The following is a 24356-nucleotide window of genomic DNA, read 5'->3' as shown; positions in this document are numbered from 1 at the left end:
CTCATTCCGTTTCTTGGAAGTATATGCCAAACAACCCTACCGTACCGTTCTGGAAAACATCAAGCACAAGGCTACTTCAAAGGCTCCAGCTATCCTTATTAGCATAAAGCAGCGAAGCGCAATTACTTCAATACCCAGTCATCATGGGCGTTGATCTGGACTACCTTACCCCACGGGGCCTCTTGGTGAACAAGAATTTTGTTTGCCAGGGGCCTTCCTTTAGCAGCCTTTTTCTAGCTATCAACAAGATGCTTGACGTGCCGCACAGCAAAGAGACGATGGCCAAGGAGTTCAATTTCTCTAATGACGCATTTGACGTGGTAAATAGACTTAAAGTTTTTGATTCAAAGAGAATTCCATCTAATGGGGAGTAGCTTTTAGATGTACTTGAAGACTGTCTGAAGTACATGGCAGAGGTACGGATTTTTGTATCTGTACTCTCCGGATTGATTAACTGGCTTACTCTTACCCGCAGATTCATTCGAATGCAGAAAAGCTCAAGGTATCTGGCAGATCTTTTATCTCTTCGTGAACAGGCAGTAGTGCTGATATTTTCATATCTAGATAGCGTATCGCGATGTCGGTGATGTCTGCGATAGAATCCTTGTCCTGTCGGCCTCAGCCCCGGAAGATTACAGTTAGCACTACTACCCAAAATCGTTCTCAAAGTTTTAAAAAAATTGCATTATGTTCTGTTTTTGTTGAGCTAACATTATTTTCGCTCAAACCTAGATAAACTATTTGATGATCTGGCACGCCTGTACAAAGATGAATCGGACAACGAGGCGCTGCGCAAGTCTGTCAAAGAACAAATTGATGCACGCTTGGCTGGCATTAACAACGTGTCTACCAAGGCTACGGCTACAAGAGCAATCTTGGCCAATTCCACAGATGCCGTCACATTAGCACAGGACCAGCTGAAGCACGTTGGCGCGCAGCTCAACACCGAAGCCATCTATCGTCGACTCCTCGAAGCCTTTATGCCTGACATGGTAAAAATCGCCATGAATAACTTTGCAATCAACATGATGAGAGTATGTTATCACCGCCAGTCCCCGATTCAAGACACTGTCCATCTCGGGAATCACGATTGTCTGACAAAGAGGACCACGTAGGCATGGATCGGGCAAATCCAATTGACTGACGGGACTGCTGCCTCGTTGGTAGAGTTGCAGAAAGCTGTCGGTAAGCTGGCTTGGTCGACATATTAGCAAAAGGCGCCAATTTAACGACTTGTTTAGGTGCTGTCGCGGAGATTGACATGGATCTTATTTCGTTGCGCAAGTATGTGGAGGAAAACACTTCACCCGGGCCATCTCCTATTTTGGATTTACAGAAGGGAAACATCCTTGAGAAGTGGGAAGACTTGGATAAGGAAGGTGAGTGCAGGCGCCATTGCTTTCAGACGAAGTTCGATTTGGAGAGTGACTGACTTTGTTGCGTTGCCCCATTTGCAGTGAGAAAGTTCAAATCAAACTTTATTGACACTGTAAGGGCTTAAAAGAAGGGCCAATGGATGGTGTTTACTCTGATGGAGGAATTCTTGGTTAACAGACAATTGGGATTCCTGAGTACTTTTTTTTCGATCGCGCATTTGACTAGGAGCTGTGTCATATAGCACAATCATCTGGACAGTTTCGGCAAAATGAGAGACTCTCTAATTTCTTACATGACAAGGTACAACTATACGAGCAATAAATGCGCGTCAATTGTGATCCTGCTTATAAATTGCTACTGTCTTGAATGAGCGACTTGATCTTGACAAACTAAGCCGCTGTCTGGTGGAAAATACATCATTCAAACCGCACGGCGAGATATAAAAAATACGCAAAATATTGATTTCTCCTATATTAATTTGGAAATGAACGTGCATTGGCAACTTCATCTGCACTTGAACATAATCCCATCGAAGCAGATACTAGATGACGCTGTACTCTGCATGCATTACTTCTTCGCTGAGTCCTTCACCCCAGCCCTGCGACGCTGAGCATCAAAGCGAACATTCCCGGTAAACCGCAAATCAACTCCCTTGAAGCCATCCAAAAGAATGTCCTCTGGGTTCAACAGCTCAATCTTCCACTGGGTAAACGGAGTGGGCTCGGCATGGTCCTTCGTCTCAAAGGCGGGGTAGACGCGAGTTTTGCCTCTGTTCCCGTTTTCATCCAGCTCGTACGAGCATCTTCGAGATTGAGGCAGACTTGCGAAACTGAACACCTTGTCTTTTTCAATGTCTGCGTAGATTCCGGAAGTGGTGATGCGCAAGTTCACCACTACCACTCCGCCCTTGAGAGCGCTTGGATTGGGGAGCACTCCGAGCAGGGTAGGATTCAGCCCGTCGAGACGGTAGTGGGAGCCTTCGTCGAAATCACTCGCGAGCCCCTTTTCCGGAGCAAGTGTGAAGCTGCCAATGTGGCTCTTCCCCTTGATGCCGTCTTTCATGGATTGCCCATATCCAGCAGGGAGCTGTTCCTCGTCAGTGCTTCGCAATATGAAGGTGGGCGATACGTAAACTTACATCTTCAGAGTCGATGTTATAATCGAAAGCTAGAGAACATATTGCTTAGCTCATACTCAGTATACGATGGTCTTGGTTGCTACCTACGTTGAAAGTCGCTGGAATATCGTGAATCGGCATTCACCATCTCTTGTATGATGATGGAGAGGTCTTGCTGGTACTCAACGAGAGCCTTCCGGGAGTCAAGAGTAATAGAACTCTCAGCAAGGGCCCAGTAGCGATAAGCCCATGCCATGTTTCTAAGGGAGATCACAACAGTGGTTCTGAGAGCCATGGCGCGATCATAGAGCATGGACTCGGCAAGAGCATAGATGGCCTCTTGTTCCTCGTACTCATCCAGCAGCTTTTGCAGGTTGGAAATTTGTTGCTGAGACACAATGACTTCCATCTGAGCCTGGACATACTCGTAGCCAGCCTTCACGCTCTCAGCATGGGCCTGAGTCAGCTGCTTCCCGTTGATGGCATGCTTCCGCAGCGCGAGTCTGTAGTCGCTGGCAGAGTCAATACCCTCGCTGACAGCGAATTCCATCTGCTCATCTGACTCGAGAATCCATTTATCCCACGCAGCCATTGTGACAATAGCCGCGGCATTCGCATCACCCTGGCTGGTGCCAGTGATGGTCTCCAGAGATGGAATCTCCACGGACGGATCGAGCTCAAACTGGCCAACCGCATCCACAACGGACTCTATGATGGGATACAATGCCAACAGTGCCTCAACACACTCGGCTAACTTCTGAAACGTGTCGGATCTCAAGACTTTGCCGATTTGACCAATGATGCCCTCTGCTGCTTTGACTGCGTCGACGGCTTTGCCTACAGCGTCTGCGGCGCCACCACCGCCTCCAGGGTTGCCCATGCAAAGCGTTGCAATATTCAATGCAAAAGCTGCAACAAGAAGTTAGTCGAAAATCACAAAGATTCAGCCGTTGTGAAAAGTAGGCATGTCGGCTTACAAGCGGCTGCCATGAGGATTTGAAGCACGGCCTTCAACTCCTGCTCATCTTTCCACTTCTGGAGCCCATTCTCGAAACGAATCCTGAGGATTTCCAACGCAAAGTCGTCCTCTTTAAACTGGGCTTCACAGCTCAAGGCGGTCTGACGAGCTGATTTGTACTTATCCAGCGCCAGGTTGCGAAGATTGACGCGCATGGAATTCTCATTTCTAGCCTGTGCGAGCATGGTATTCCAAGCCTGCTTGTGGACTTCCAAAGACTCCTTCTTGTCTTGGAACCGCTCAAACTGGGTCTCGAAAGCGGTGGCGGCATTGAGTGCCTGCTGCGTAGACTCTTTATATCTATCCAGGACTAAAACAGGGGCATAGCTCATGTCCGGTCCTGCCATGGCTTGTCCGGCGAGTTGTTGGCCTACTGCCACCGCCTGCGTGTTGAGCAGATTAAAGTATTCTTGATTAGTCGTCATTGTAGCTACGTACGAGCTCAGCGAGACAGAAATGGATATGTTCTTCCAGAATTGGACAAGAGCAATACGTAGTTGCGTGTTCAGGCTTGCCTTTAGGTCATCGCTTGAGGTGGACGGGTATTTCTTCTCGTATTCATGCTCCAGCTTGCCATTGGAGAAGCCGATGGAAACACCAATAAACTCGGATTTGGGACCCAGATCAAGTTTCAATGTGTCGGAACCAGTAGTTACAGTGACAGGCTGGTCTAGAATAGCGGCATAGATGGATATTGCACCCGAAGCGTCGGGCGGTATCACTATGGTGGCTGGCGCGTCTGCTGTCAGAACCCTTGCCGTGATCTGTATGGTGCCGTTTTTATAAGGTGAAATGACAGTCTCATGCTTCGTCAGAGCAAGAACATCGGTGAAAATATTCAGCCTAAGCATGGCGGGCAAAAGTGCCGTGGATGCGTCAAAGTAAACTCCTCGGAGCATCGCGGTTTTCTTGTGATCCCATGTCAGAACAGAATATGATACTTGTCAAAATAAGTGCTACTTGCCGCATTTTCGTTCACATTCTCCGCTTCTCGTAAAGGAATACTAGTAATATCCTTTGACGAAGCATAGGCTTTCCATTCCGCCGGGGTGCTGGGCTGGGGCTTCGGGTTGGACATGGTGGCAGGCTCGTGAGTCTTGGATGTTGCTGTTGCTGTATGCTTTGTCCCCTTTCTTTGTCTCTGTTTTTACCAAATACCAGAAAGCCTTCAACTTTAAAAACTGTTTCTTGTAGAGAAATCAATGCCAAGTTCATGGAGGGCCAATGGCAATCTGCAACCGCTCCATATTAGCCTTCCACAGCCTCTTTCGGTCTACCATCTGATCGAGCATGTGATGCCGCAAGACGCGGTATTGCCGATAGATCTGTATTGAATTCCGATAGCGGCTCGTCTTGCAGTGTCGGCTGGCCAAGTTGATTCATCATTCTACCCCCTCATTTTCGGTATTCACTACAACACGGGCTGTGAGCTGCATCGCGACTCGTCATTTTCACCAAGTCATAGCCGTCTGGTACAAAGTAACAAGACCCGTGTGGTGGACATTTCCCCTCTTCTATTACTCACCAAAACGGGCACGTACATATTTCAGCTCCGGATTTATGTACGTGGCGTCCGAAGGGGTGCTCTTGTTCCATTACCAAACATGACCACCTGTACGTGGTGGTGCCATAAAAAATGTAGGATCAATATCTCCAAAAAGCATCCGATGTGAGAAAAAGCAACATTTTTGTGCGCCGAAGTCACCAGGCGCGGCAGGAATGCTACGCTGCCCCATCTGCATTCTCAGCTCATGCACGCCCACCGACACAGATGGGGAGACAAAAGATTACTGCATTGATATAATTATGCATTCTCTCATGCATGCCTCGAGGAAACAGGTAGGTTACAATATGTCGATACAACATGCAGGCGTGTTACTGCCCCCTCCAATATGTCTGAGGGCGAGGCCGAGGTTTCGACATCCTGTACGAGGCGTCATTGTCATCGGCACCTCCGTCAGACAGCCAACACTTTTGTATACTGGCACATATATATAGACAGAGAAAAAAGGGCTTGAGCCTACAATGGAAATCTCGTTGTAATAGGCACTGAGGTAATCTTTGCTACCTGTCCGTGTGTTTAGTCACTAATCAGCATCATATTCACTCTCCAGATTACGGCTTTTCCTGAAAATGACTGGCTTTGACCCCAGGCAACCAATTACGGATCCATCCGTATTTTCCCCCAGGGGAATGTACGTGGACAACCGCAGTGGCAATAGGGGTGCTCAAGGCGACGACGATGACGACGTCAAAGCCTTCGTTTTCGATGCTTCCGATATGAAAGCACTGAACCGATTCCTCGGCACAGGAAGAAAACTACAAACCACTCGGTCAGAGTATCTCAGGTGGTTAGGAATCACGGACACGCCAGGTGAAATCAGTGCAGCCCTCGGAAAAGAACTGGAATCTCTTCTTAAAACGTATACTTCGGTGTGTATTCGATTTCCATTCTGTTGCCTACACTATCTGGCTTGTGTTTTTCAATTCCTCGCAAACTCCGAACTTGAAACTAACAAAAAAACCAGATCAAAAGTGACTGTACGCAGTTCAAGGATGTAACATGGAACAGAATTGTCGATATTGCCGGGGACATCAAGTCCTACGCCACCATGTCAGGCGGAAAAGAAAGCACCTCGTACTACGTGCTCATGCTCAAGTTTATTGGGGACTACCACGAAGAGAACAAGAAACCCAACCCAGACAAGGCAAAACTCGCAGAATTGAAGGAAAGCATCGAGTTCACCGTCGACGCTGAGCTTAAAAAGCTAGGCGAACTGCAAGCTGGTGCGCAGGAAGCTCTTACAGGCCTTGGAGCTTTCGAAAGAGTGTGCGAGCAGCATAGCCTCGCTGTAGAAACGAATGCAAACTCTCTTGAAGCACAGTTGAAGAAGGAGGGCAACGACATTGAGACTATGAAGAAGAAAATCGAGGAGGCACGCGCAGAAATTGATGACTTGCAGGGACAAATTGATGGAAGTAAGATATAAAACACCCCTAAATATCTCCTGGATTGCGTTGCTAACCGGGCATTGCGCCGTTGAAGAGAACCAAGCAATCAATGATGCTCCAAAGTACATGTGGGTGTAAGTAGACAAACTAGCTCAACGTACGATGAGAAGGGCCGATTCGCTAACCCAGCATCACAAGCTGGCCAATCGGCACTGCCATCGGCACCGGTATTGTCGTGGAAGCCAAAAAGGCCATCAAGAGATTGAAAGAGGCCATGGAAAAGGTCAAGAAGGTCCTGGACGACTACGAGTCCAAGATGAAGACTGCATCTCGTCTGGAGACAAATCTCAAGTTCATAAGTGTGAGTATCGCACTTGCCAAGCGTCTGCTTACTTCCGGGTCTAATACCTTGCAGAAACAAGTCAAGGACCTCGGTACTGAGATCGGACCTGCCATCAAGACCTTGCAAAAGCTCCAGGGAGCTTGGAAGAGCATGGAGACGGATCTCTCAGCCATCAAGGACCTGATCGAGTTTGATACGGACAACATTCCGCCCATGTTGATCACAAAGCCGCAGTTGGAGGGCATTGTTGACGAATGGAACGAGCTGAAGAATTACGGTACGTCAAGAGCCAAAAAGATGAGAGCGTGCCTTGATGAGATGTGACGCTAATAACTGTGTGTTTCCCAGCGAGCAACTACATTGAGAATGCGTATATTAGCGACGAACCAAAGGCAGTGAGTATTGCAGAGTATATTTCTGAACTGGAGGATGCAATCATGAGAATTGAGGCTATGGAGAAGGGTCAATAATGGAATGACTTGGTGTATGGAGGGTGTTTACTCTCATTCACTTGGCTGCTACTGAGCTTTAGTTGATATGACTTCATCTTACGAGAGCCCGAGATTCTTCAATATTCACTCATTGATTACTGATTTTCCTTTGACATCGATGTGATTTCTAGCTTTACATTTGGCGAATGCACAATGGAATGTGATGAACTTCTTATTACGGCGGAATAGAATGGATCGCTCCCCTTAGCGATGCCAAATATTGACATGTGACAGGCCATGTTGAGTTTCCCAGCCAAATCTCTTCAAGAAATCTATTGAAAGAGCCTGACTGTACTATGAAAAACACCGTTCAGATACACTCGGATATACTTGCCAACAAAATATCTTATTCCCATTCTGCCATGAGTGTGTTGGTTTCGATTTCCTTGTCAAAGTTAACCAGGTGAGTTGAATGACACCACGGCTTAAGGGTCTCTTCCATGCGAATAATATCCGAAAAGAATGCGCACCATTTCAATCGAGGGTAAGCCTCATTAATCTCAGCGACGGTCGATCGATGAATCAAAGTCTTGAAGCCCGCGACATGCGGATGAAAGCCCGTATTATCGAAAGTTGTGGCAAGCTGAATAAGCTGGCCCATGTACGTAATCTCTCCATCAACCCCCATATCCTCGTGTCGGATGATGGCTTCTGCAGCAGCTTCAGCCTGATCGGTGGTGGCTCCGAAATCCTTGAGCGCCTGTAGAGCTTTGATACCACCGTAGATATCGAAAGACATCCGCGTAGCAGTCAAGAATTCCTCGGCGGTTCCGAGGTCGTGCAGCAGACAGGTCAGAGCCCAGGTCACGGGGTTAAGCTCAGACGCCAGTTTCGGAAAATGCTGCTTCGTTATAGCCATGCCTTGGAGAGGCGTTAGTATACGACGATTGTGCTCGCCTAGATCCACCGATTGCATACCGTAGAAATACACTCTCATAGAGTGGTTGAAGGTTTCTGGGTGGAGAACCTTCTTGGCATATTCCATGGTCTTTTCGACGACGACGTCATCAAATGGGAATGTCAGGTCGTCCATCGGCAGAGCCACTGTTTCGACACAGGCGAGGCGGTTACCGAATATAAGCCCGGCATTTGCGGGCATATTGGTCCAGCCATTGGCCGCAATCTCGCTCTGACACATGTTGAAGGAAATAGTAATCCTGGGAGACCAAAAAAATAATCCAGAGCGTTTGAATCCGAAGTGATCAAAAAAAGGCAAATATCGAAGCGGGTTACGCTACCCTTTTATAGACGAGGTGAGCGCTCCCTCAGAGCATGGGAAACCACCTGGGTATGACACGAATAGCGAATGGAGGTTGACCAGACCCAATTACCGAATTAGGAAGTAATTTTACGTGGGGCAATAGCGATCTTTGCCTCACATTGAGGAGGGTTCGGCTTATAAATTATGCAATGTGGGTGAAGTAGTAGGTGTCTCAAAGTAGTAGTAGTACTTGCTTGCGCAATAAAGTCCAAGCCAGTAGTAAATTCACAATGAGACTTCTGGTAGTATCAGGAAACCGCGGCATCCGGCGATCCCTCGGTCATGTTCACCACAGCGATTAATAAGACTAGCATGGGCCCGAATAAGAGTGTTTCACCGGCTACCGAGTTTCACTATTGAGCCATGAAGAAAACATACATTACAATGGCGGCCCCTGGCCGAATATTCCGGTTATCCTGCTGCTATGTGTGCCCTTTTGGCTCTTGGACAGAGAGCCGACTAAGATAGTAGACGGACCGGATGTAATTGTAATAAGTCACGAATAAAAGCTATTATCAGTGAAACATCATAGCTATTTTTTTTTTGACTGGCAGGAATAATTCTGATGGTAGAAGAACAACATGAAGAATAAATTCGGGAGGAAATTGTAGTTGATCATACGTCCGCCCATAGTTCGAAGCGACGACTACATTACGAAGACGTCATTATTTTCTGCGTCCAGCATGCAATCGCATTAGTGCTCCTTGAAAACCCTTTCTAGCCTAATACTAAATCGCAACAAAATGTGGTATATGGTGGAATGATTCACTGTAAAGTGTGTGTTGTCTTCAGGTAGTATAAGCTACGAACATTTAATAATCCTCGTGGTTGGATTTTCGAATGGTAAACAGATGTGATGTATTGTAAACAGGAATGGGAAAAGGTAAAGAATCTTGACATAACTCATGGCCCAATAGGTAAAAACCGGCTAAAGAGGAAATACATCCAAAAACACCGGCCACTCTCATGAGGCTCGTGCTCGTGCTCACATTGCCATCCGCTCTGGCAAAACACGATACGCAGTTGAAAATATACGATAATTCTAGTGCGCCGTAAATAATAATATTAGGAATATTTCTGTGTCGAAGTTAGCAGTGGTCCGTCTGTTGATCTCTGACTGTGCCGTACGTTGACCAAGAGGCAACAAAAAAGAGCAGATTGAGTATGCACCAGACTACATAAAATTTACTGCGTTAGTTAATATTCCGGTCTTTTCTATCTGACAACTAACCTAGTTGGTAAATGCCAAAAGCATTATAATACTCGGATGTCTGGCCCTGATATGATTCGATAATACCCATTGCAGGCATTACCAGCACTCCATATCCACCGTAATACAACCCTATTCAACGAGATGGAATGAGTATTTGTAATACTTCAGAATACAAGGGGTATGCATTACCAAAAGCAGACAACACTGTGTATCCAAACGTGTTGCCTCTTGCCATTTCCCACTGGGCGGAGATTAAAAGCCCAATTCCCGCAAGAAAACAGAGGTTTCCTATAAAGACAGATTGGTTTGACACTCCCCGGAAGCCCGTAGCAGACAATGATAGGGCGAGTAAGGTGGTTGCGAACCCGCCAAAGCCCAATGCATTCTGGAGCAAATACACATTAGTAGTCTGTCACCAGCTTGCGTAGAAGAGTGACTCATACAGGATTTGCAAGGCGCCTGTATCCCGTAGCGGATGGACCAGACGCCTTGATATTGGTTTCTTCCGATGTTTTCATTATGGACAGTTGTGCGTTCACTCTCCGTTGAACAGGCGGCATTGTGCTTATATACTCCACGAGAGGGCCAGAAAAGCGTGGATAGCGAACAAGATCTGAGCCACCATGACATGGTGATCATCCTCAAATCCACTCCCAATCTTTTCCTATGCGGGTATAGCCTGCTGGTGGCCGGGTTATTTGAATGTCCGTGAAGGCTTGGATTCAGCAGTGCATGAAAAGGATTCCCTGGCAGACTTTAAACCAGACCACTAATGGGCTACCCATCGAGTGGACTGCCCCATAAATGGCACGTCCAAGAAGTCTCATATTCTGCGAGTTCCGTCCAATGCGGTATTGCCAGCGCGGACATTGAACATATATGCAGGGGTCTAGCGATGACATGTACATACTGTAGACAAGTCTGGCCATCATGATTCATGAACCGACTTGGCCGACACTTGTTGCAGTCGGTCCGGCTTGTCTTGCTTCTTTCCGCTCATATTTTCGCCAGTAATATGATGTCGGTCAACCAGTTGACTAACTAACCGACTTCCATGGTATTTGAAATTTCAATGTTGGTAAGCAGTCAATAACTGATAATGCTTCTGGAGAGTTTCTAGCCAATAATCAACCAGGCCCCACTCCCAATTTTTACCTATACAGGTATAGCTTGCCAAGACCATTGCGGAGGTAACCCTAGCCTGATTCTGTTGGAATGCAACATCGAATGTTCACTCTCGCCCAGGTCTCGTCACATCGCACATCGTAGGTAACCCCGTACAAGTCTCGTTCCGAAACGTCCGATGGATTCACCTAAGAGTATTGCCTTTATTGCGACGGAGTCGCCGAGGTAATTCCATTGGTCCCAAATCTCATTGGATATCCACCTCATCACCACGGTCTGCAAGACAGCTCAGTTACGTCTTCCTTTCATACGCAGCATTTTGTCGGCAAGCGACGTTTCACCAAATTAAGCACACCATGGATACGTCTTGCTATACGTGTCGCCGTCGGCGCGTGGCATGTCAAATGGCTCAGCCACCATGCAGGAAATGCACCCAGGCCGGGCTACAGTGTACAAAAACAAGACCATTTCGATGGGTCCAAGGTGCTGCGTTTAGGACAACAGCGAGAAGGGGCACTCCTGCAAAGAAATTGCCAACACATGATGTGGTGGCTGTCGGCAATCATCAGAAGTCTCGGCTGGCGGCCAGGGGGGTTATGGGTATGGTCCTCCATGTTGAAGTTGAACAGGCTTTTTGCATATACGAGCACTGCATCTCTAACAACTACATACAAATGCCACAGATGATCAGTTTCAACACTCGCCCATGGCTCGTTTAGATGAGCCATCGTTAACACGCTTTAACAGTACCACCCGGTACTATATAGACTACTGTAAGTACATACTTTCCAACGTCTTGCCTGAACAACGAGCAACCCAGTTTTTAATGTATACTACCCTAGATAGTCGGTGCGTTTGCAAGCTCTTTGTTATGTATGACAGCGTCGAGAATCCTTTACGAAAGGTGACCGGAGCCGCCCTTCATAACCCACTTTTGCTCTCTTCAATTATTGCCCTCTCGGCACGTCACTTAGCAAATGCTAGGCTGCCTTTTCTCCAGCCTGGGGAGGCATCACCTTCCAGCGCTTGGTGTAGCACTGACCGCACTGCTCTCTTGTTCAAGCACAAGACCTTGAAGGGCCTTTCAGATGCTGTGCAGGATCCAAAGTTGCGCATGATGGATACTACAGTTGCCAGCGCCCTACTGCTAGTGTTTCTAAATCTGCTGGAATCCGGACGGGATGACTGGAATACGCACTTGGAGGGCATGAAAAGCATCATGTCGCAGATCGAGGTCCCCCTAGAGCGAAAAGGGACATCATCTCAAGGCCTAGGCCTTTGCGTGACGGGTCTACGGGATTTCGTCGTCAGGCAAATTTATGTGTGCGTGCCCCAAGCGTGCTTACATCTGGAATATCGCTATTGCTAACACCAGCTCTAGCATTGAGGTCCTCGGCGCAACGTACACGAACCCCAAGATGCTACTGAGCCCGTCTACGAGTCCTGCCACAGTGACCAAATTGCTCCAAGAAAAGCTAGAGCATTCGTATCTGGGATGTCCTGGGTATATATTACACGCTCTCGGAGTGTTTTCTTCATGTCGGGACTTTCTCGTTTTGCCAGGACTAAAGAGTGAAAAAGACCTTGAAGTAAACATTGAACGTGCATGTTCTGTGCTTACCTGTACGGAAAAGTTTGACAGCCGTGCCTGGGCGGCCGCGTTGCCACAAATGCCTTCCGCTCCAGTGCATGTAGACGAACTCGATATATTAGCCGAGGTTTACAAGATCGGAGCCCAGATATTTGGCAGGCGCGTTATCGACGCACTTGTTGGCGAGACAACGGCTCAGAATAAGGACCTCCTCGTGCATCGGCTTGTCGGTCTTATACGTGAAATAAGACGCAATGACAACTTGTTCAAATGCATCCTCTGGCCAATGGTTATCGCAAGTCTAGAGTGTTGCCAAATAGAGCAGAAAGAGTTTCTGACAGATTGTCTTCAGAGGTTCTGGCTGGAAACAAGATGCTTAAATGTAATGAATGCCGAAGCAATACTTCGTAAACGGTGGCAGCAGGAGGAGGGGGAAGGGTCAGCGCCGTCACAATGGATATTCAAGATTGGTCGACTTGGGGGTGATTGGCTCCTCATATAGAGTATTCATGATTTACGAGCGCAACATGTGAGTTCTTGTACGTGTTCTGCGAATAATATAAATCAAATACGGCGCCATGTCTTACAATACGGCAGTAGTGTCACAAGTTGGGCTACGACAATGCTTTCATATCTTTTTGTAACTTATCGGACAAGAGTTTAGCGTAAATGTCTACTGGGGTTTACAGGAGGAGTTGTACGGAATCTAATTCTTATGAACAGAGGCCTGTTTGTCACAGTCTACGGGGTCCAAATCATGCATTTGCGGATTCAAACAGCATCACAGGTTCCTCCCCTACCTAATTCCACATACGACTTATATATTTCATGTGACGAAATACAAACAGGCTGCAGATAACCTAGGCAACAAGTACACTAAAGGTTACCTTGCCGGTTATGCATGGAACTTGATGACGTGAGCTATACCATCTAACCACGATGTCCTCTCAAGCGAGCTTTGCCGCCGACCGCCGGCTTCTGTCCAGGTATACTCTCCTGATATGCATTATCGTGAGTGTGATTCTTGCATTTGCGCCGGTAATACCGAATAGGGCCAAATATGCCAGTAACTTACTTCCAACTCACGTCTGGTGCTTCGCGCCGCGGCCTCTCAACAACGCTCAGAAGAACGAAGTGGGTAACAGCACTGGTGTTCTGCTACGACGTTCAACACTTTACGCTACGTACATAGATACTCCTCTACGAACTACGAAGGTCGGGTTATTTACTCTACCAGATTCTAGAATCCATCCGTATAAAGTCTGGTCTAGTTTTACTACGTCATGCCACGCCCCAAATCAAGTGGTGCATGGCACGAATAAGGATCCATGAACAGCCAAGAAATGAACCTATATCTATAGACCAGCTGCCTCATGCAATATACAGCTGGCCTGTCTATTGGGTGCGTTGTGTGATTTTCTACAGGCATGAGAGAACGAGTCGGATCATTTTGCTATACTCCACCACAAGGGCGTATACCATGGGTTCATGGTGATAGCATAATCATATCGGTGAGAACCCCTGCAATGGACTAGACATTGCCATTATGCTGTAACAAGATCTTGACAGCGGTATCACTATTTATCTATAAATAGCCGAGCCATACTCACAATGGTGTCGACTTGTCCGGATATCCTCGCTCACTTAGCTTGTTAACCGAACCTCGATATCACTCTTTATTTACCATCAGTTTCACCGTCAGTTTTTACCGTTATCTAAAAATAAAGTCCGCTATTATACTCACCAGCTTCGCCGCTCTGGCCGGTGCCTTGCCCCAAGGCGAACCAGCCGTTAGGGCCAACAAACCGAATCCGACCGCCGTCAAGGTCAACTATAAAAAGCTCCCCTTTATCAAAAGTGGTGCAATTAATGACGTTTATTGTGAAATGGGTCCCGGGGGTGCCTGGTTCAAGCACACTGACAATAACTGTGGCACTGAAATATTTTGCCAGGGCTTTGATGATCAGAAAGCGATGCGAAATCATCTGCAGGCCGATCCCGCGTTTAAGAATGCCAAGGACTGCTTCGATGCCCACGAGCCTCGCTCGTCCTAAAAACAGAGGAGCAAAGGCAATTCGACAAGCGAAAGCACATCTGCCACATTATTTGCTCGCTAGCACTTTACATTCTCGACTTGCTGGGATGACGGATCTATATCAAAGTGGAGGAATACCTGCGGTCTGGAATATAGTTTCTTAGTTTGCGGTTAAGCTATTCATATTACAATACTACTTTTTCGTCAGCTGAGTCCAAATTCGTGCACCCAAAGTGAGTTTCATCAAGAATCGTAGTGGTATGAAGGGTCGGGATTGTTCCACTATCAGCTGTCTTGACCGGTTCTGTCTCATTAGGTGCCTGGCGCCATTTTGGCGCCATTACCTCGGGCACATGTCGAGGAGATCTCCAAGAGTCACCATGGCTGGGGTTGTGTACTTTCCGCCATCAATTCACGTCACTAACTATTAGTCGTCTGTAGCTCTTGCATATTGGCATTGGATGCCTTAATTGGCCAGAGCCACAGTGAGATTGTCACACGGAAATGGTCTGTTACACAAGGGCTACGATCACGGGACCTAGGGCAAAGTCCCTCACCGACTTCTTGTATGTCAAGACGTCTCCGGTCAGCGAGACCTCCATGTTATTAGTTTAATTATGTAATTGCCCGAAGAATATTAGGCTAAAATATCTTAATAATTAAGCAATTTATACAACCACACAAAGCAATATTGTGGTAAAGGGGTCTGGAGACCGACGAGTAGAGCAGGCTACGGTGAAGGTGACGAGGGAACTCAATGGTCATCCCTGGCAGAAATTTAGTTAAACGACGCACTGAGAACTCTATAATGGCGGTAAAATCGGTTACAGGGAGTCCTTGTTACTGTCTGAAGCCTCATGAGGCAACCACTGAGGGGCGGCATATCTCTATTTTAAGTTAAAGCTGAATGTATTAAGAAGTAACTCTTTCCGACCATGACCTCTAGGCTATCCTAGATGTCACCGAAACTTCTTATCCCAACAGACACTAAATAGTAATGATGACGTAGTTAAAAGACACTGGACTAAGCATAAATGTAAAATACAAATCGTTTTGTTTCCACCTTTCCATGTTTACATAACCTGCCGATTCACACAACACAAGCTGAGAATTCCGTCCCCACATACCGAAAATTCATTGTAATAATTCATCTAGAACTTGTCCTCAGAGCTACTTTCGGTCTAGCGTGCATTGTGAGGGGGTCCCATGCAGCTATTCTCCGAGTCATTTGCTCGTGGATCCGCTCCGAATCGTCTCACTCTCTAGCCGACGATAGAACACTCATCGAAGAGCGGAGCACATTTTTTTCCCCTTCTCCCATCAACCATATTGTACCTTACGAAGAGAACGCTAAAATGGGTTCTGTAAAGGGCCCTCTTGATTCGGCACCAGTAGGCAAAATCGTCTCCTCCAATCAGGATCCCAAAGCCGAGTTCTCCAACGATGCAACTGCGACAACCACGGTTCCAACTACAAAACCCAATCAAAATGAGGTCTCCAGAAAATTGTCTGCCAATGTTTCAGTCATCATCTTTCCAGGAGCATGGCATCCTGCCTCCTGCATGAGCAGCTTCGTCTCAAGCCTGCGCTCCATCGGACTCCCCACCGAGGCCTACACCCTTCGGAGTGTTGGGGACGCTTCGGCAGGAGTTGCGGCCGATGTGGACTATATGCGATCCATCATGAATCCTCTGATTGATGCCGGCAACGACGTGGTTGTTGTTTCTCACTCGTATGCTGGGTTCCCTACAACTTCAGCCATCTCCGGCATGGACAAGCGTGGCCGTGAGGCCCGCGGCGAGAAGGGCGGCGTCTTGGGCGTCATATACCTTGCGTCGTTTGTTCCGCAAGACGACGACACTCTGCATGGCGTGCTGGGTAACCAATGGCCTCCTTGGATCAAGGAAGATGTAGGTGTCTGCTGTTCTTCCACGCTGCCAAGCATTTGTGTCATCTGGACCTGACTCCAGTTACAGGAAACCGAACAATTCATTATTTGCTCCAACGAGGGCCACATCTTTTACAATGATTGCACGAGTGAGCAAGGAGAAGCCGTAACTGAGTCCCTGAAGCCGCATTCTCTCAAGGCGAGTAAGGGCAAGGATGCTATCCCTAACAATATCGGCTGGCGCGAGTCGGGGTACGATGGCCGCCGTGGGTACATCCGCTTGACTGAGGACAACGCTATTCCACTGTCGTATCAGGACTACTTGATTAGCCGGTCTGGGGTGAACTGGTCTGTCAAGACACTGAATGCGTCTCATAGTCCATTTTTGTCCATGCCTGATGCTACAGCCGAGCTTGTGCACGAGCTTGCGCAGGAGTTTCTCGCTGCTTGATTGCCGCTTATAATCGAAGAATGTAAGGAGAAAATTCTGTTACTGTAATACTGCTGTCTGCAGGTATCGCGTCGACTAGCGATGGCAGCCTCGATGTAATAGTCATTATGGGTAGCTCTCTAATAGGTTTTTTTCGTCCCACTGGGGAGCTAGCTAGCTAGACTGTACAGTAACCTAGTATGGCTTTTTTCTATAAGAGATTTACGTGGTAGCGGTACCAGTTATATAGCATCATAGTGCTGTCTAGTTAGACAAAAGATCAAAATAGTTACTAGAGTATTATGAAGCTTCTCCTTCTAATACATGTCAAAACATGCCAGGAGCGACGAAAATATGAAATACAGCTCATTCAAGATCAATCCACTCAAGATAGCCAATGCCGGTTACATCCTTGTTGCGCCACGTGCCGGTAAATTGATACGAAGCAACGTATCCTTGGCCATGACCATAACGTAGCGGAGAGTCAACACTGGCAACGAACTTAATAATCTCTTGGTCCTCGTCACGCACAATCCATTGCATCCGCTCCGGGGTTCGCATCGAGCGGCCTCGAGGATCCGTGACGTGCTGTTTGCGGTACGACAGAACCTCAAACGCGACGTCTTGGTAGACGAGAGCCTCGCCGTCGAGATTGCGAACATATGCCAACTTGCACAACGTCATGCCATCCGCACGCACGTCGGTTAGCAGCAGCTGAGTGCGTTTGTCCAGGTGAAGAATTTGGTAGGTGAAAAAGTGCACCGGTATCTTGAGTTGGGGAGGGAGGGGATGCCGACTAAGTGCCTGGGGAGTCATGCTGCGGGCATACTCAACAGTACACATTCCGGCAATCTCAGTAGTGCCACGATCATCCGTAATAGAACCAGTATACGTAGCAAGCAGACTTAGGTGATCGTAAACAGGGCTTCGGACAAACCAGGAAACTTGCTTGGTGGCCGAGATTTGGAGTTTGACTTGCATATGGCGATACCGGCCGGCCACCGTAAAGTTGGGGTAGTTGGAAGTGATGACAAGATCGTTTCCCCAGGCAAGGCGGGAACCATCTGCGGCAAAATCGCAACTACTCGCTGCGTCATAGGCCTCGTAGTGGTGTGTGTCGCCATATGCGGTTGATGACAGCACAGTGGCCGTATTTCGTGCGTCGGGGGCAGAGAGGTAGTCGTTGTCAAAACACAAGACGCCTGGCGCGCCGATGAACGTCATGGTATTTAGATAGCGATACGGCTCGGGAAGGTCGGTAATGAACACGCCATAGTGTGTCCAACCCCACCACTTGGAGTTGTCATGTGGCAGTATGATGTCGGGCACAGTGAAGGGTTGACTTGATTCTTCGATCCGCGAATCTAGGAGCGGTGCGGCGTAGGCACACAGGAGTTTCGTGATGCCGCGTACTAGCACATTTGTTTGTGGTGTTGACGCCATGTTGACTGCTGTCTGTAGCTCCAAGAGAGACTCGGCAGCAGTGTGATACGCGAATAAAATTGCAAAGGTGTTTGCATAGGTGTGAAGATTTGCGATGGCCTTGCTACGCTGTGCAAAGAGCCAACATTGAATACAGCATGATTAACAGTTGGCTAGTTTGAGGGTAGTTCACGTTCCACAATGAGCGCTGCCGAGGTTCTCCGGCATAATCTGGATCCTACTTGACCGGAGATAACTCGCATTTAATAACAGCTTCAGCGATCGACATGAACACAGCGTCGGGTGGAACGCAGCGGGCCGGGATAATTGGGCCATTCCGCGCAGCCTAGATGACGTGCTGTAGATGATTTATTTACTATAGACTACCTATGCATTGCCTCGAGGCTCCTACATTGCTTGATGTTTTGAGAGCTACATAGTATCTCCCGTTGCAAGTAAAATTAAAACCACCTGGGACAACTTGCAAGGCGAATTAGTAGCTGTCTGCTCTGCTACCAATATTGAGTAGCCAAAGGATGTTGCTCCGGATCTCCGGTCGCGCACGGCGTTCTAGCTATATGACGACATGTCATATCCAAGTTGGCGTCCTAATTCGGCTAGTCTACCGACCACAAGGTCAAGCAAACCTAACCGCCCGCAATGACCAGCTTTATACGGGAAAATGGCTTTTTCTCTTGTGCTAGTAAGTTGCAGTTCAACAAAGGCGCATAATATGGTGGAGCCCATGACTTATACAGCCAGGAAGCTTCATCTTTCACAGGTTGGAAGAAGCAGAGCATAAGTAAGCAGCTCATTCTCATGGTAGCCACAAACAAGGGCGACGGTTCCCCGTCTAGCATCTTTTGAAGAGTGCCAAGATTGCTGATTATAATGCAAAATGTCTCCATAGCTGCAGTATGAGGAGCGCCCCTTGGAAAAGACACCACAATCAGTCGCTAAACGCATTCTAAACTAAATGATGAGTTGACGCAATATTTACGATGCTAAAGAAAGACGATTTTGAGATGACATATCGAAGAAGAACTATGCCGCGCGAGCATACAAGGCGTTCGACAGGAGACGTCTTTCGGGGCCGCGTTCCTGTGCGTATGCGTGGCATTCCTGTGACTGTAGAACTGAGTAGGAAGGATTTGAAAAGATTACTATTCCCAGTATTCAATGTGGAATAAGGCTGGGAGTCTCGCAGATCCATCAAGGTTGCTGAAAGCAATATTTTCCTCAATTACGACGGAGCCTGCGAGCCGAAGTCGAATATCTTTACTCATATACCCTACCCTTCTTTGTGACAAAGCCCTGTCGCAACATCAGTGGCGGCTGGGCCATACCATCAATGTCCCTCATACTACGGCTGCGGCTACCACAGATTAATCTTCAGAAGGTATTTTCTCATTCTCTCTTAGTCACACCCACTGGCTACGGATTCAGGCAAGCGCCTCAAGGCTCATAGAATACCCTAAATAGAGATAAAAAAGTCTCCATGGCCGATGTGAGTCGTGTAGATGACCTAGTCCTCATAAAGGACGCCAATCGATGTCCCAGGAACACCGGAGACGCCGCAGATTTGGTTGATGACGGGTAGAGCGTACCCGGGACGATTGATGATATCTTGTGGCTTCATAGCGCCGTCTTTGGGGGTACTGCTTGGCATCAGCCGCGATTTTTGTAATTGATAATCAGGGCACGAGCAGTTTTAGGATACAGGATGAGGCCATATCGACCTACAACGTTTTGCGGAGGCTTCAAGTCAACGAACGTCAAAATATAGCCATTTAATACCTATAGTGCCCATCCTACACATATTGTAATGCAGGTAGGTACTTTACATATACTCGATAAACATGCCGTCCGGGAGACCCGAGCCTTCCTGATTAAAATCCTGCTCAATAGACACCTCGTCTTCGGTCCCAACAGCCACAATCTCCCATTGGAGAAGGTCCCCAGCCCTGACCTGGAATTGTCGGATAGACGACGGCATATCACTCACAAAGTCGAACCTCTTGCTGTTGGGGTTGAAGCTCAGACGAGCAAGCTGCATATTGCGCATATTGCCCGACGGGGTCTTGTTAATATCAATAATATTAGTGCTGAAGATATCGACCGTCTTGCCACCACCGACCCTGTCGCCATTGCCTAGGTGGCCGGCGAAGATGCTCGCCGTACAGGTTTTGTTATCTGCCTGTGGAGGTACCCTGAACGACAAGAGGGTAGATGTTTCGCGCTGACTTTGGCGGACAGTGTCGACGCGCCTCGAGGGAGTGTTTCCGTTGTCATTGATGCTGTGAACCGCCATTGCATTGGGCAGGATGTAATGACTAGAAACGTCGCCGCTAGTTCTAGGGTCCATTTCGACAGTTTGACTCAGGTAAGTCGTTTGGGTAGTATCCAATTGAAAAGATTTGTCTTCAACTGTCAAAAGGCGAATTCAAGTTGGAGAGATAAGAGCAATGAGTTATAGTGGTGATGGTGCCGATAATTGTAGCAATGCGCACTTGAAGCCTAGGCTATAAACCTCAATACCTCTAGTCGCAGAGGCAAGTCACGCGCATGACGTCCTTGGCTCATGTTGCGGCTAAGTTCTGGGCTTTCGATGCAAGCAAGTGCTGAGCTTTCGTTGACTACATTGGAGTAGTAGTGTACACGTCGTCTCCTCAAATCGGGGCAAAGAATAACGAACCAACACGGTTTATCCTTTTTTTCTCAGCCGTTGAGTATTTTACTTTCTCTGTCTCACGCTTTTTCAAAGGGACAGCCACATAATGTGACTCGCCGGGCGTGACGTACATTACAAAAGCCAGCATTCCTTGTCCTTTTCAGCTGCTTACATGTCCTATTTCTTGATACGCCTCTCGATATCCTGCCTTGTTCTTAACTGGGGAGCTATGTGGCAAATTGAGGCACGCGCGGCAAGAGTAACATTCCACTTCCGAGGCTGTCCGCTCTCCCACATTAAAGGGTTTCGCAAGATCGTAAACGACCATATGCTATTTTTCTCACGCGTCTAACCTCGACAAGCCGTGTAAATACTGACGACTAAGGTTCTAGATTTCTGTTTTGGGCCATTGCTTGGCTCCTCGGTGCTAAGCATATGACGTTTGTGGCTCTCTCGGAGGTTGTGTGCTCATAGGTCTGATCGGAGTGTCGGGCTGAAACGCAAAAGTGGCGAACGATATTCCGATTGCAAGTACTAATCCGAGGACCCGAAAGTTAAATAAATTAAAGGAACAAATCTGCATTCCAAACGACAAGATCTAAGTGCTACCGCTACCTGGCTTTATTGACCCCTCACCGCCAGCCCACCACGAGAAAGTAGTGTCGACTTCAATATGTCAGAATTTAGATTGAAAATTTCCCTGTTTCCCTCAATTTCTCGTGCGTACAGACAACGGCGCAAGGCGGAAGCTTTATCCCAGGGCGTTAGTGGCTTGCAAGGTACCTTTATCCCCGCGAGATCTGTGAGCCTCTACATGCTTGGCTATATCAAAGTTACGCAAGATGGGGGCTTTGATCAACAAAGACCTCAGAGCTTAGAGAATTAGGCTGGGAAACACCGTTTATCATGGAAGGATAACTTGTTTACTGACTTGCCGCTTAACCAACTTACGAGCTCTGGGCGCGTGATCGTATTTTTTCAGCTGAATGACCATGTGTCGCAGCACTGCAGAGAATTATATCAAGTCACCGAACATCTCGGTCACCCCCAATAGAGTATACGTGGATCACCTTGGTCCATGTTGGAAATTTCGATTCATAATTGTGGAATGTGTGTGCAGAGTCAAAACAACTTGCTGCAATCGGGCACAAGCCACGACCCTTCCACTTTGCCAGATTCTCTCCCGCCACAATGTATTTAACATGGAAATGTATAGAAATAAATGGGTCAAGAATCCGCGAGTCCAAGGAATTCCCGACCATGTTGGTTCTGGAAAGTGAGTTGTGCGTCTTGGAACGTAGTATTCGGAGAAATGATGTGAGGACTCTGTAAAGAATAATTACTACTGGTAGGTAGATTGAACAATTAAAGATTGTGGTTTCTTCTTTAAAGAAAACGATGACGTTGTGGCCAGCCATATGACAACCGATCGATAAAGTTTAAAACCGGAAAGGGACATCCCTTGTAATTAAGCTTTGAGGGGTATTATTCTACATCGTGTTGTATATACAAACAACACATTCCATGTAAATAACACCGAAAGTCTATTGGAGTGTTGCAATCTCTTATGACAAAGTTTAATGACATGCAGCTGAATGTTAATTTGCACACATCCGCCTACATTTTCCATTCCACAAGAATTTCGATGGAACGCAACAGCGGGCATCTAGAACGCCATAACGGTTCTTTGGAGAAGCCTCATTCATCATCTATGTGCCGAGATCGAAAGGTGGGGCGAAGACTTTTACTCAAAGGCCGTTTGTACAGTGACGCGTCTAACCAACCATCACATTTACTGGTAAGAAACAAATTCAATTGACCGACATCTACAAATTATGCTTTTCGATATACCCGACCTTCCGAAGCCTGGCGAGTCTATAGCATCCATTCAAGGCGTTCCAAGCCAGTATACTTTGTTAGCTAAAAGCAACAAACCCCATGATAAACAGCAGACTGCATTGGGCGCTTGGTCACTGGTCACTACGCAAAGCATCAAGGCTGGTCCTGATCATCGGGGGGAAATGCATGAGTTCATCGCCGAAGTGCTTTATGCTGTCCAATCAGAATGTTTCAACGGATCAGAAGAGAGTTTCATTACAAACAAAGCTGAGCTCACATGTGTCCACAAGATGCATCAATCGATGTGAGCAGAAGCCGCCACGACGCCTGTCTCACAATTGCGCTTTTGTGATTCACTGGGTATACGTAAGATGACAGGAAGAATTTATGACGTGTCAGATGAGTGAAGCCCAGTAGGGAGGCATAAAATCTATATAAGCTGCAGGAATCTCCCGAGTCTGACACCTCCGTTCTCACTCTTACTCTCACCAACAACAGCTTTACTAAAGAGAAATAACTTGAAATCACCAACACTACTATCAATATGAAGTTCGTCACTGTCGCCGTTGCCGCTCTGGCCTCCGTCGCTGCTGCCTGGCCTTATGAGAGAGAGTGCAAGCCAGCTACTTATCGATGCGAGCACTCCCTTCGAGGTTGGGATGTTTGCAGCACCAGCGGCCAGTGGGTGGTAAGTATATTATTTAAATGACATGGCCAATGGAATGTGCTGATTAGTCTTAGTATGCTGGCAGATGCGAACATGGCACCAAGTGCAAGATGAATCATCAGAATGGGAGCCCTTACTGCCTCCCTCCCCGCCACCACCACCTCTACCCCGAAGAAGAGTTCGAGATCTAATCAATGTGATCTCATCTTGAAACTGAGAGATTCCAAGATTTCGCCGGGCTGCCATGGAGTCAAGCTTGTACACTCGTTTAGGAATACATTAGGCAGCTCATCTTGGACTACATATGTAGCTTTAGTATAGTTTAGTGCCTTGTAGGCATCTTGAAATATACCATTGACTATTTGTTGGGACTAAACTAGTCGTGTTAATATAACGCTGTTATCCTTCTTTTATTGTACTATTTTACGTCTATCACCTACAAAAAGAATACCTCCAGTTGTGAAGGGCCGATTCTTTATGGCTTTACGTTGCAAGGATACTTATTCAGCTCTTTTGGTGCGATTGAGGTCCCCCTTTGTCTGGATCAGCTCTGTAGCGGTCGATGTAGCGGCATAATGCAATCTCTTCCTCCCGGCTTAGCTTGGTGCTTTCGGCTGCAAGGCCCTTTTTAGGCTGAACGCCCGATAGTCGTCTTTGCAGCCGGGTTCGCGATGTGTTGAAATGGCGCGCCACAGCGGCTAATTTAGCAATTGGAAATTTGTCAATATATTGGAGTGCTTCTTTCGGGGTTTAACTTTGCTTTCAGCAATTCAACATCAACTACCATCGTCTACAGCACCAGCGATCGCCAGCGAGATCAGAAGCGAGCGACGGCGAGCTCAAAGTGGCTTCTACGCCGCAATAATGGATGATAATTCACAGGAGATGAAGCGAAAGAGGTGATGGTATTGTTAGA

At 47.3% G+C, this 24356-nt stretch overlaps 9 protein-coding genes across 9 annotated transcripts; 5 read left to right on the top strand and 4 right to left on the bottom strand.

Moving 5' to 3' along the window:
• Window positions 1-143: 143 nt before the first annotated feature.
• G6M90_00g032600 (uncharacterized protein) lies at window positions 144-1501 on the top strand (the record flags this gene model as incomplete). The annotated part of the gene is made up of 8 exons (XM_014687705.1): window positions 144-320; window positions 375-416; window positions 476-502; window positions 565-637; window positions 733-1034; window positions 1116-1185; window positions 1242-1379; window positions 1458-1501. 8 exons carry the CDS (start codon window positions 144-146, stop codon window positions 1499-1501), a joined length of 873 nt encoding a protein of 290 aa, XP_014543191.1.
• A 443-nt stretch (window positions 1502-1944) lies between these two features.
• Window positions 1945-4590, bottom strand: G6M90_00g032590 (uncharacterized protein; the record flags this gene model as incomplete). Its single annotated transcript, XM_014687704.2, has 5 exons — window positions 1945-2463; window positions 2516-2544; window positions 2603-3403; window positions 3472-4420; window positions 4492-4590. 5 exons carry the CDS (start codon window positions 4588-4590, stop codon window positions 1945-1947), a joined length of 2397 nt encoding a protein of 798 aa, XP_014543190.2.
• A 1055-nt stretch (window positions 4591-5645) lies between these two features.
• G6M90_00g032580 (uncharacterized protein) lies at window positions 5646-7277 on the top strand (the record flags this gene model as incomplete). The annotated part of the gene is made up of 6 exons (XM_066130113.1): window positions 5646-5945; window positions 6041-6491; window positions 6559-6598; window positions 6663-6825; window positions 6880-7084; window positions 7156-7277. The coding sequence occupies 6 exons, from the start codon at window positions 5646-5648 to the stop codon at window positions 7275-7277; spliced, it is 1281 nt and encodes a 426-aa protein (XP_065986346.1).
• Window positions 7278-7644: 367 nt separating this feature from the next.
• On the bottom strand, window positions 7645-8436 carry G6M90_00g032570 (uncharacterized protein; the record flags this gene model as incomplete). The annotated part of the gene is made up of 2 exons (XM_066130112.1): window positions 7645-8159; window positions 8217-8436. The coding sequence occupies 2 exons, from the start codon at window positions 8434-8436 to the stop codon at window positions 7645-7647; spliced, it is 735 nt and encodes a 244-aa protein (XP_065986212.1).
• A 3332-nt stretch (window positions 8437-11768) lies between these two features.
• G6M90_00g032560 (uncharacterized protein) lies at window positions 11769-12990 on the top strand (the record flags this gene model as incomplete). Its single annotated transcript, XM_014687701.2, has 2 exons — window positions 11769-12220; window positions 12279-12990. 2 exons carry the CDS (start codon window positions 11769-11771, stop codon window positions 12988-12990), a joined length of 1164 nt encoding a protein of 387 aa, XP_014543187.2.
• Window positions 12991-15878: 2888 nt separating this feature from the next.
• G6M90_00g032550 (uncharacterized protein) lies at window positions 15879-16862 on the top strand (the record flags this gene model as incomplete). Its single annotated transcript, XM_014687700.1, has 2 exons — window positions 15879-16433; window positions 16500-16862. The coding sequence occupies 2 exons, from the start codon at window positions 15879-15881 to the stop codon at window positions 16860-16862; spliced, it is 918 nt and encodes a 305-aa protein (XP_014543186.1).
• Window positions 16863-17207: 345 nt separating this feature from the next.
• On the bottom strand, window positions 17208-18284 carry G6M90_00g032540 (uncharacterized protein; the record flags this gene model as incomplete). The annotated part of the gene is made up of 1 exon (XM_014687699.1): window positions 17208-18284. The coding sequence occupies one exon, from the start codon at window positions 18282-18284 to the stop codon at window positions 17208-17210; it is 1077 nt and encodes a 358-aa protein (XP_014543185.1).
• Window positions 18285-19788: 1504 nt separating this feature from the next.
• Window positions 19789-20628, bottom strand: G6M90_00g032530 (uncharacterized protein; the record flags this gene model as incomplete). The annotated part of the gene is made up of 2 exons (XM_014687698.2): window positions 19789-19921; window positions 20114-20628. 2 exons carry the CDS (start codon window positions 20626-20628, stop codon window positions 19789-19791), a joined length of 648 nt encoding a protein of 215 aa, XP_014543184.2.
• A 2689-nt stretch (window positions 20629-23317) lies between these two features.
• Window positions 23318-23631, top strand: G6M90_00g032520 (uncharacterized protein; the record flags this gene model as incomplete). The annotated part of the gene is made up of 2 exons (XM_014687697.1): window positions 23318-23461; window positions 23515-23631. 2 exons carry the CDS (start codon window positions 23318-23320, stop codon window positions 23629-23631), a joined length of 261 nt encoding a protein of 86 aa, XP_014543183.1.
• Window positions 23632-24356: the final 725 nt, after the last annotated feature.

This window comes from Metarhizium brunneum, chromosome 2 (assembly GCF_013426205.1).
Source record: "Metarhizium brunneum chromosome 2, complete sequence".
Lineage (NCBI taxonomy): Eukaryota > Fungi > Ascomycota > Sordariomycetes > Hypocreales > Clavicipitaceae > Metarhizium > Metarhizium brunneum.
This window is presented reverse-complemented; position numbering and strand designations above follow the sequence as displayed.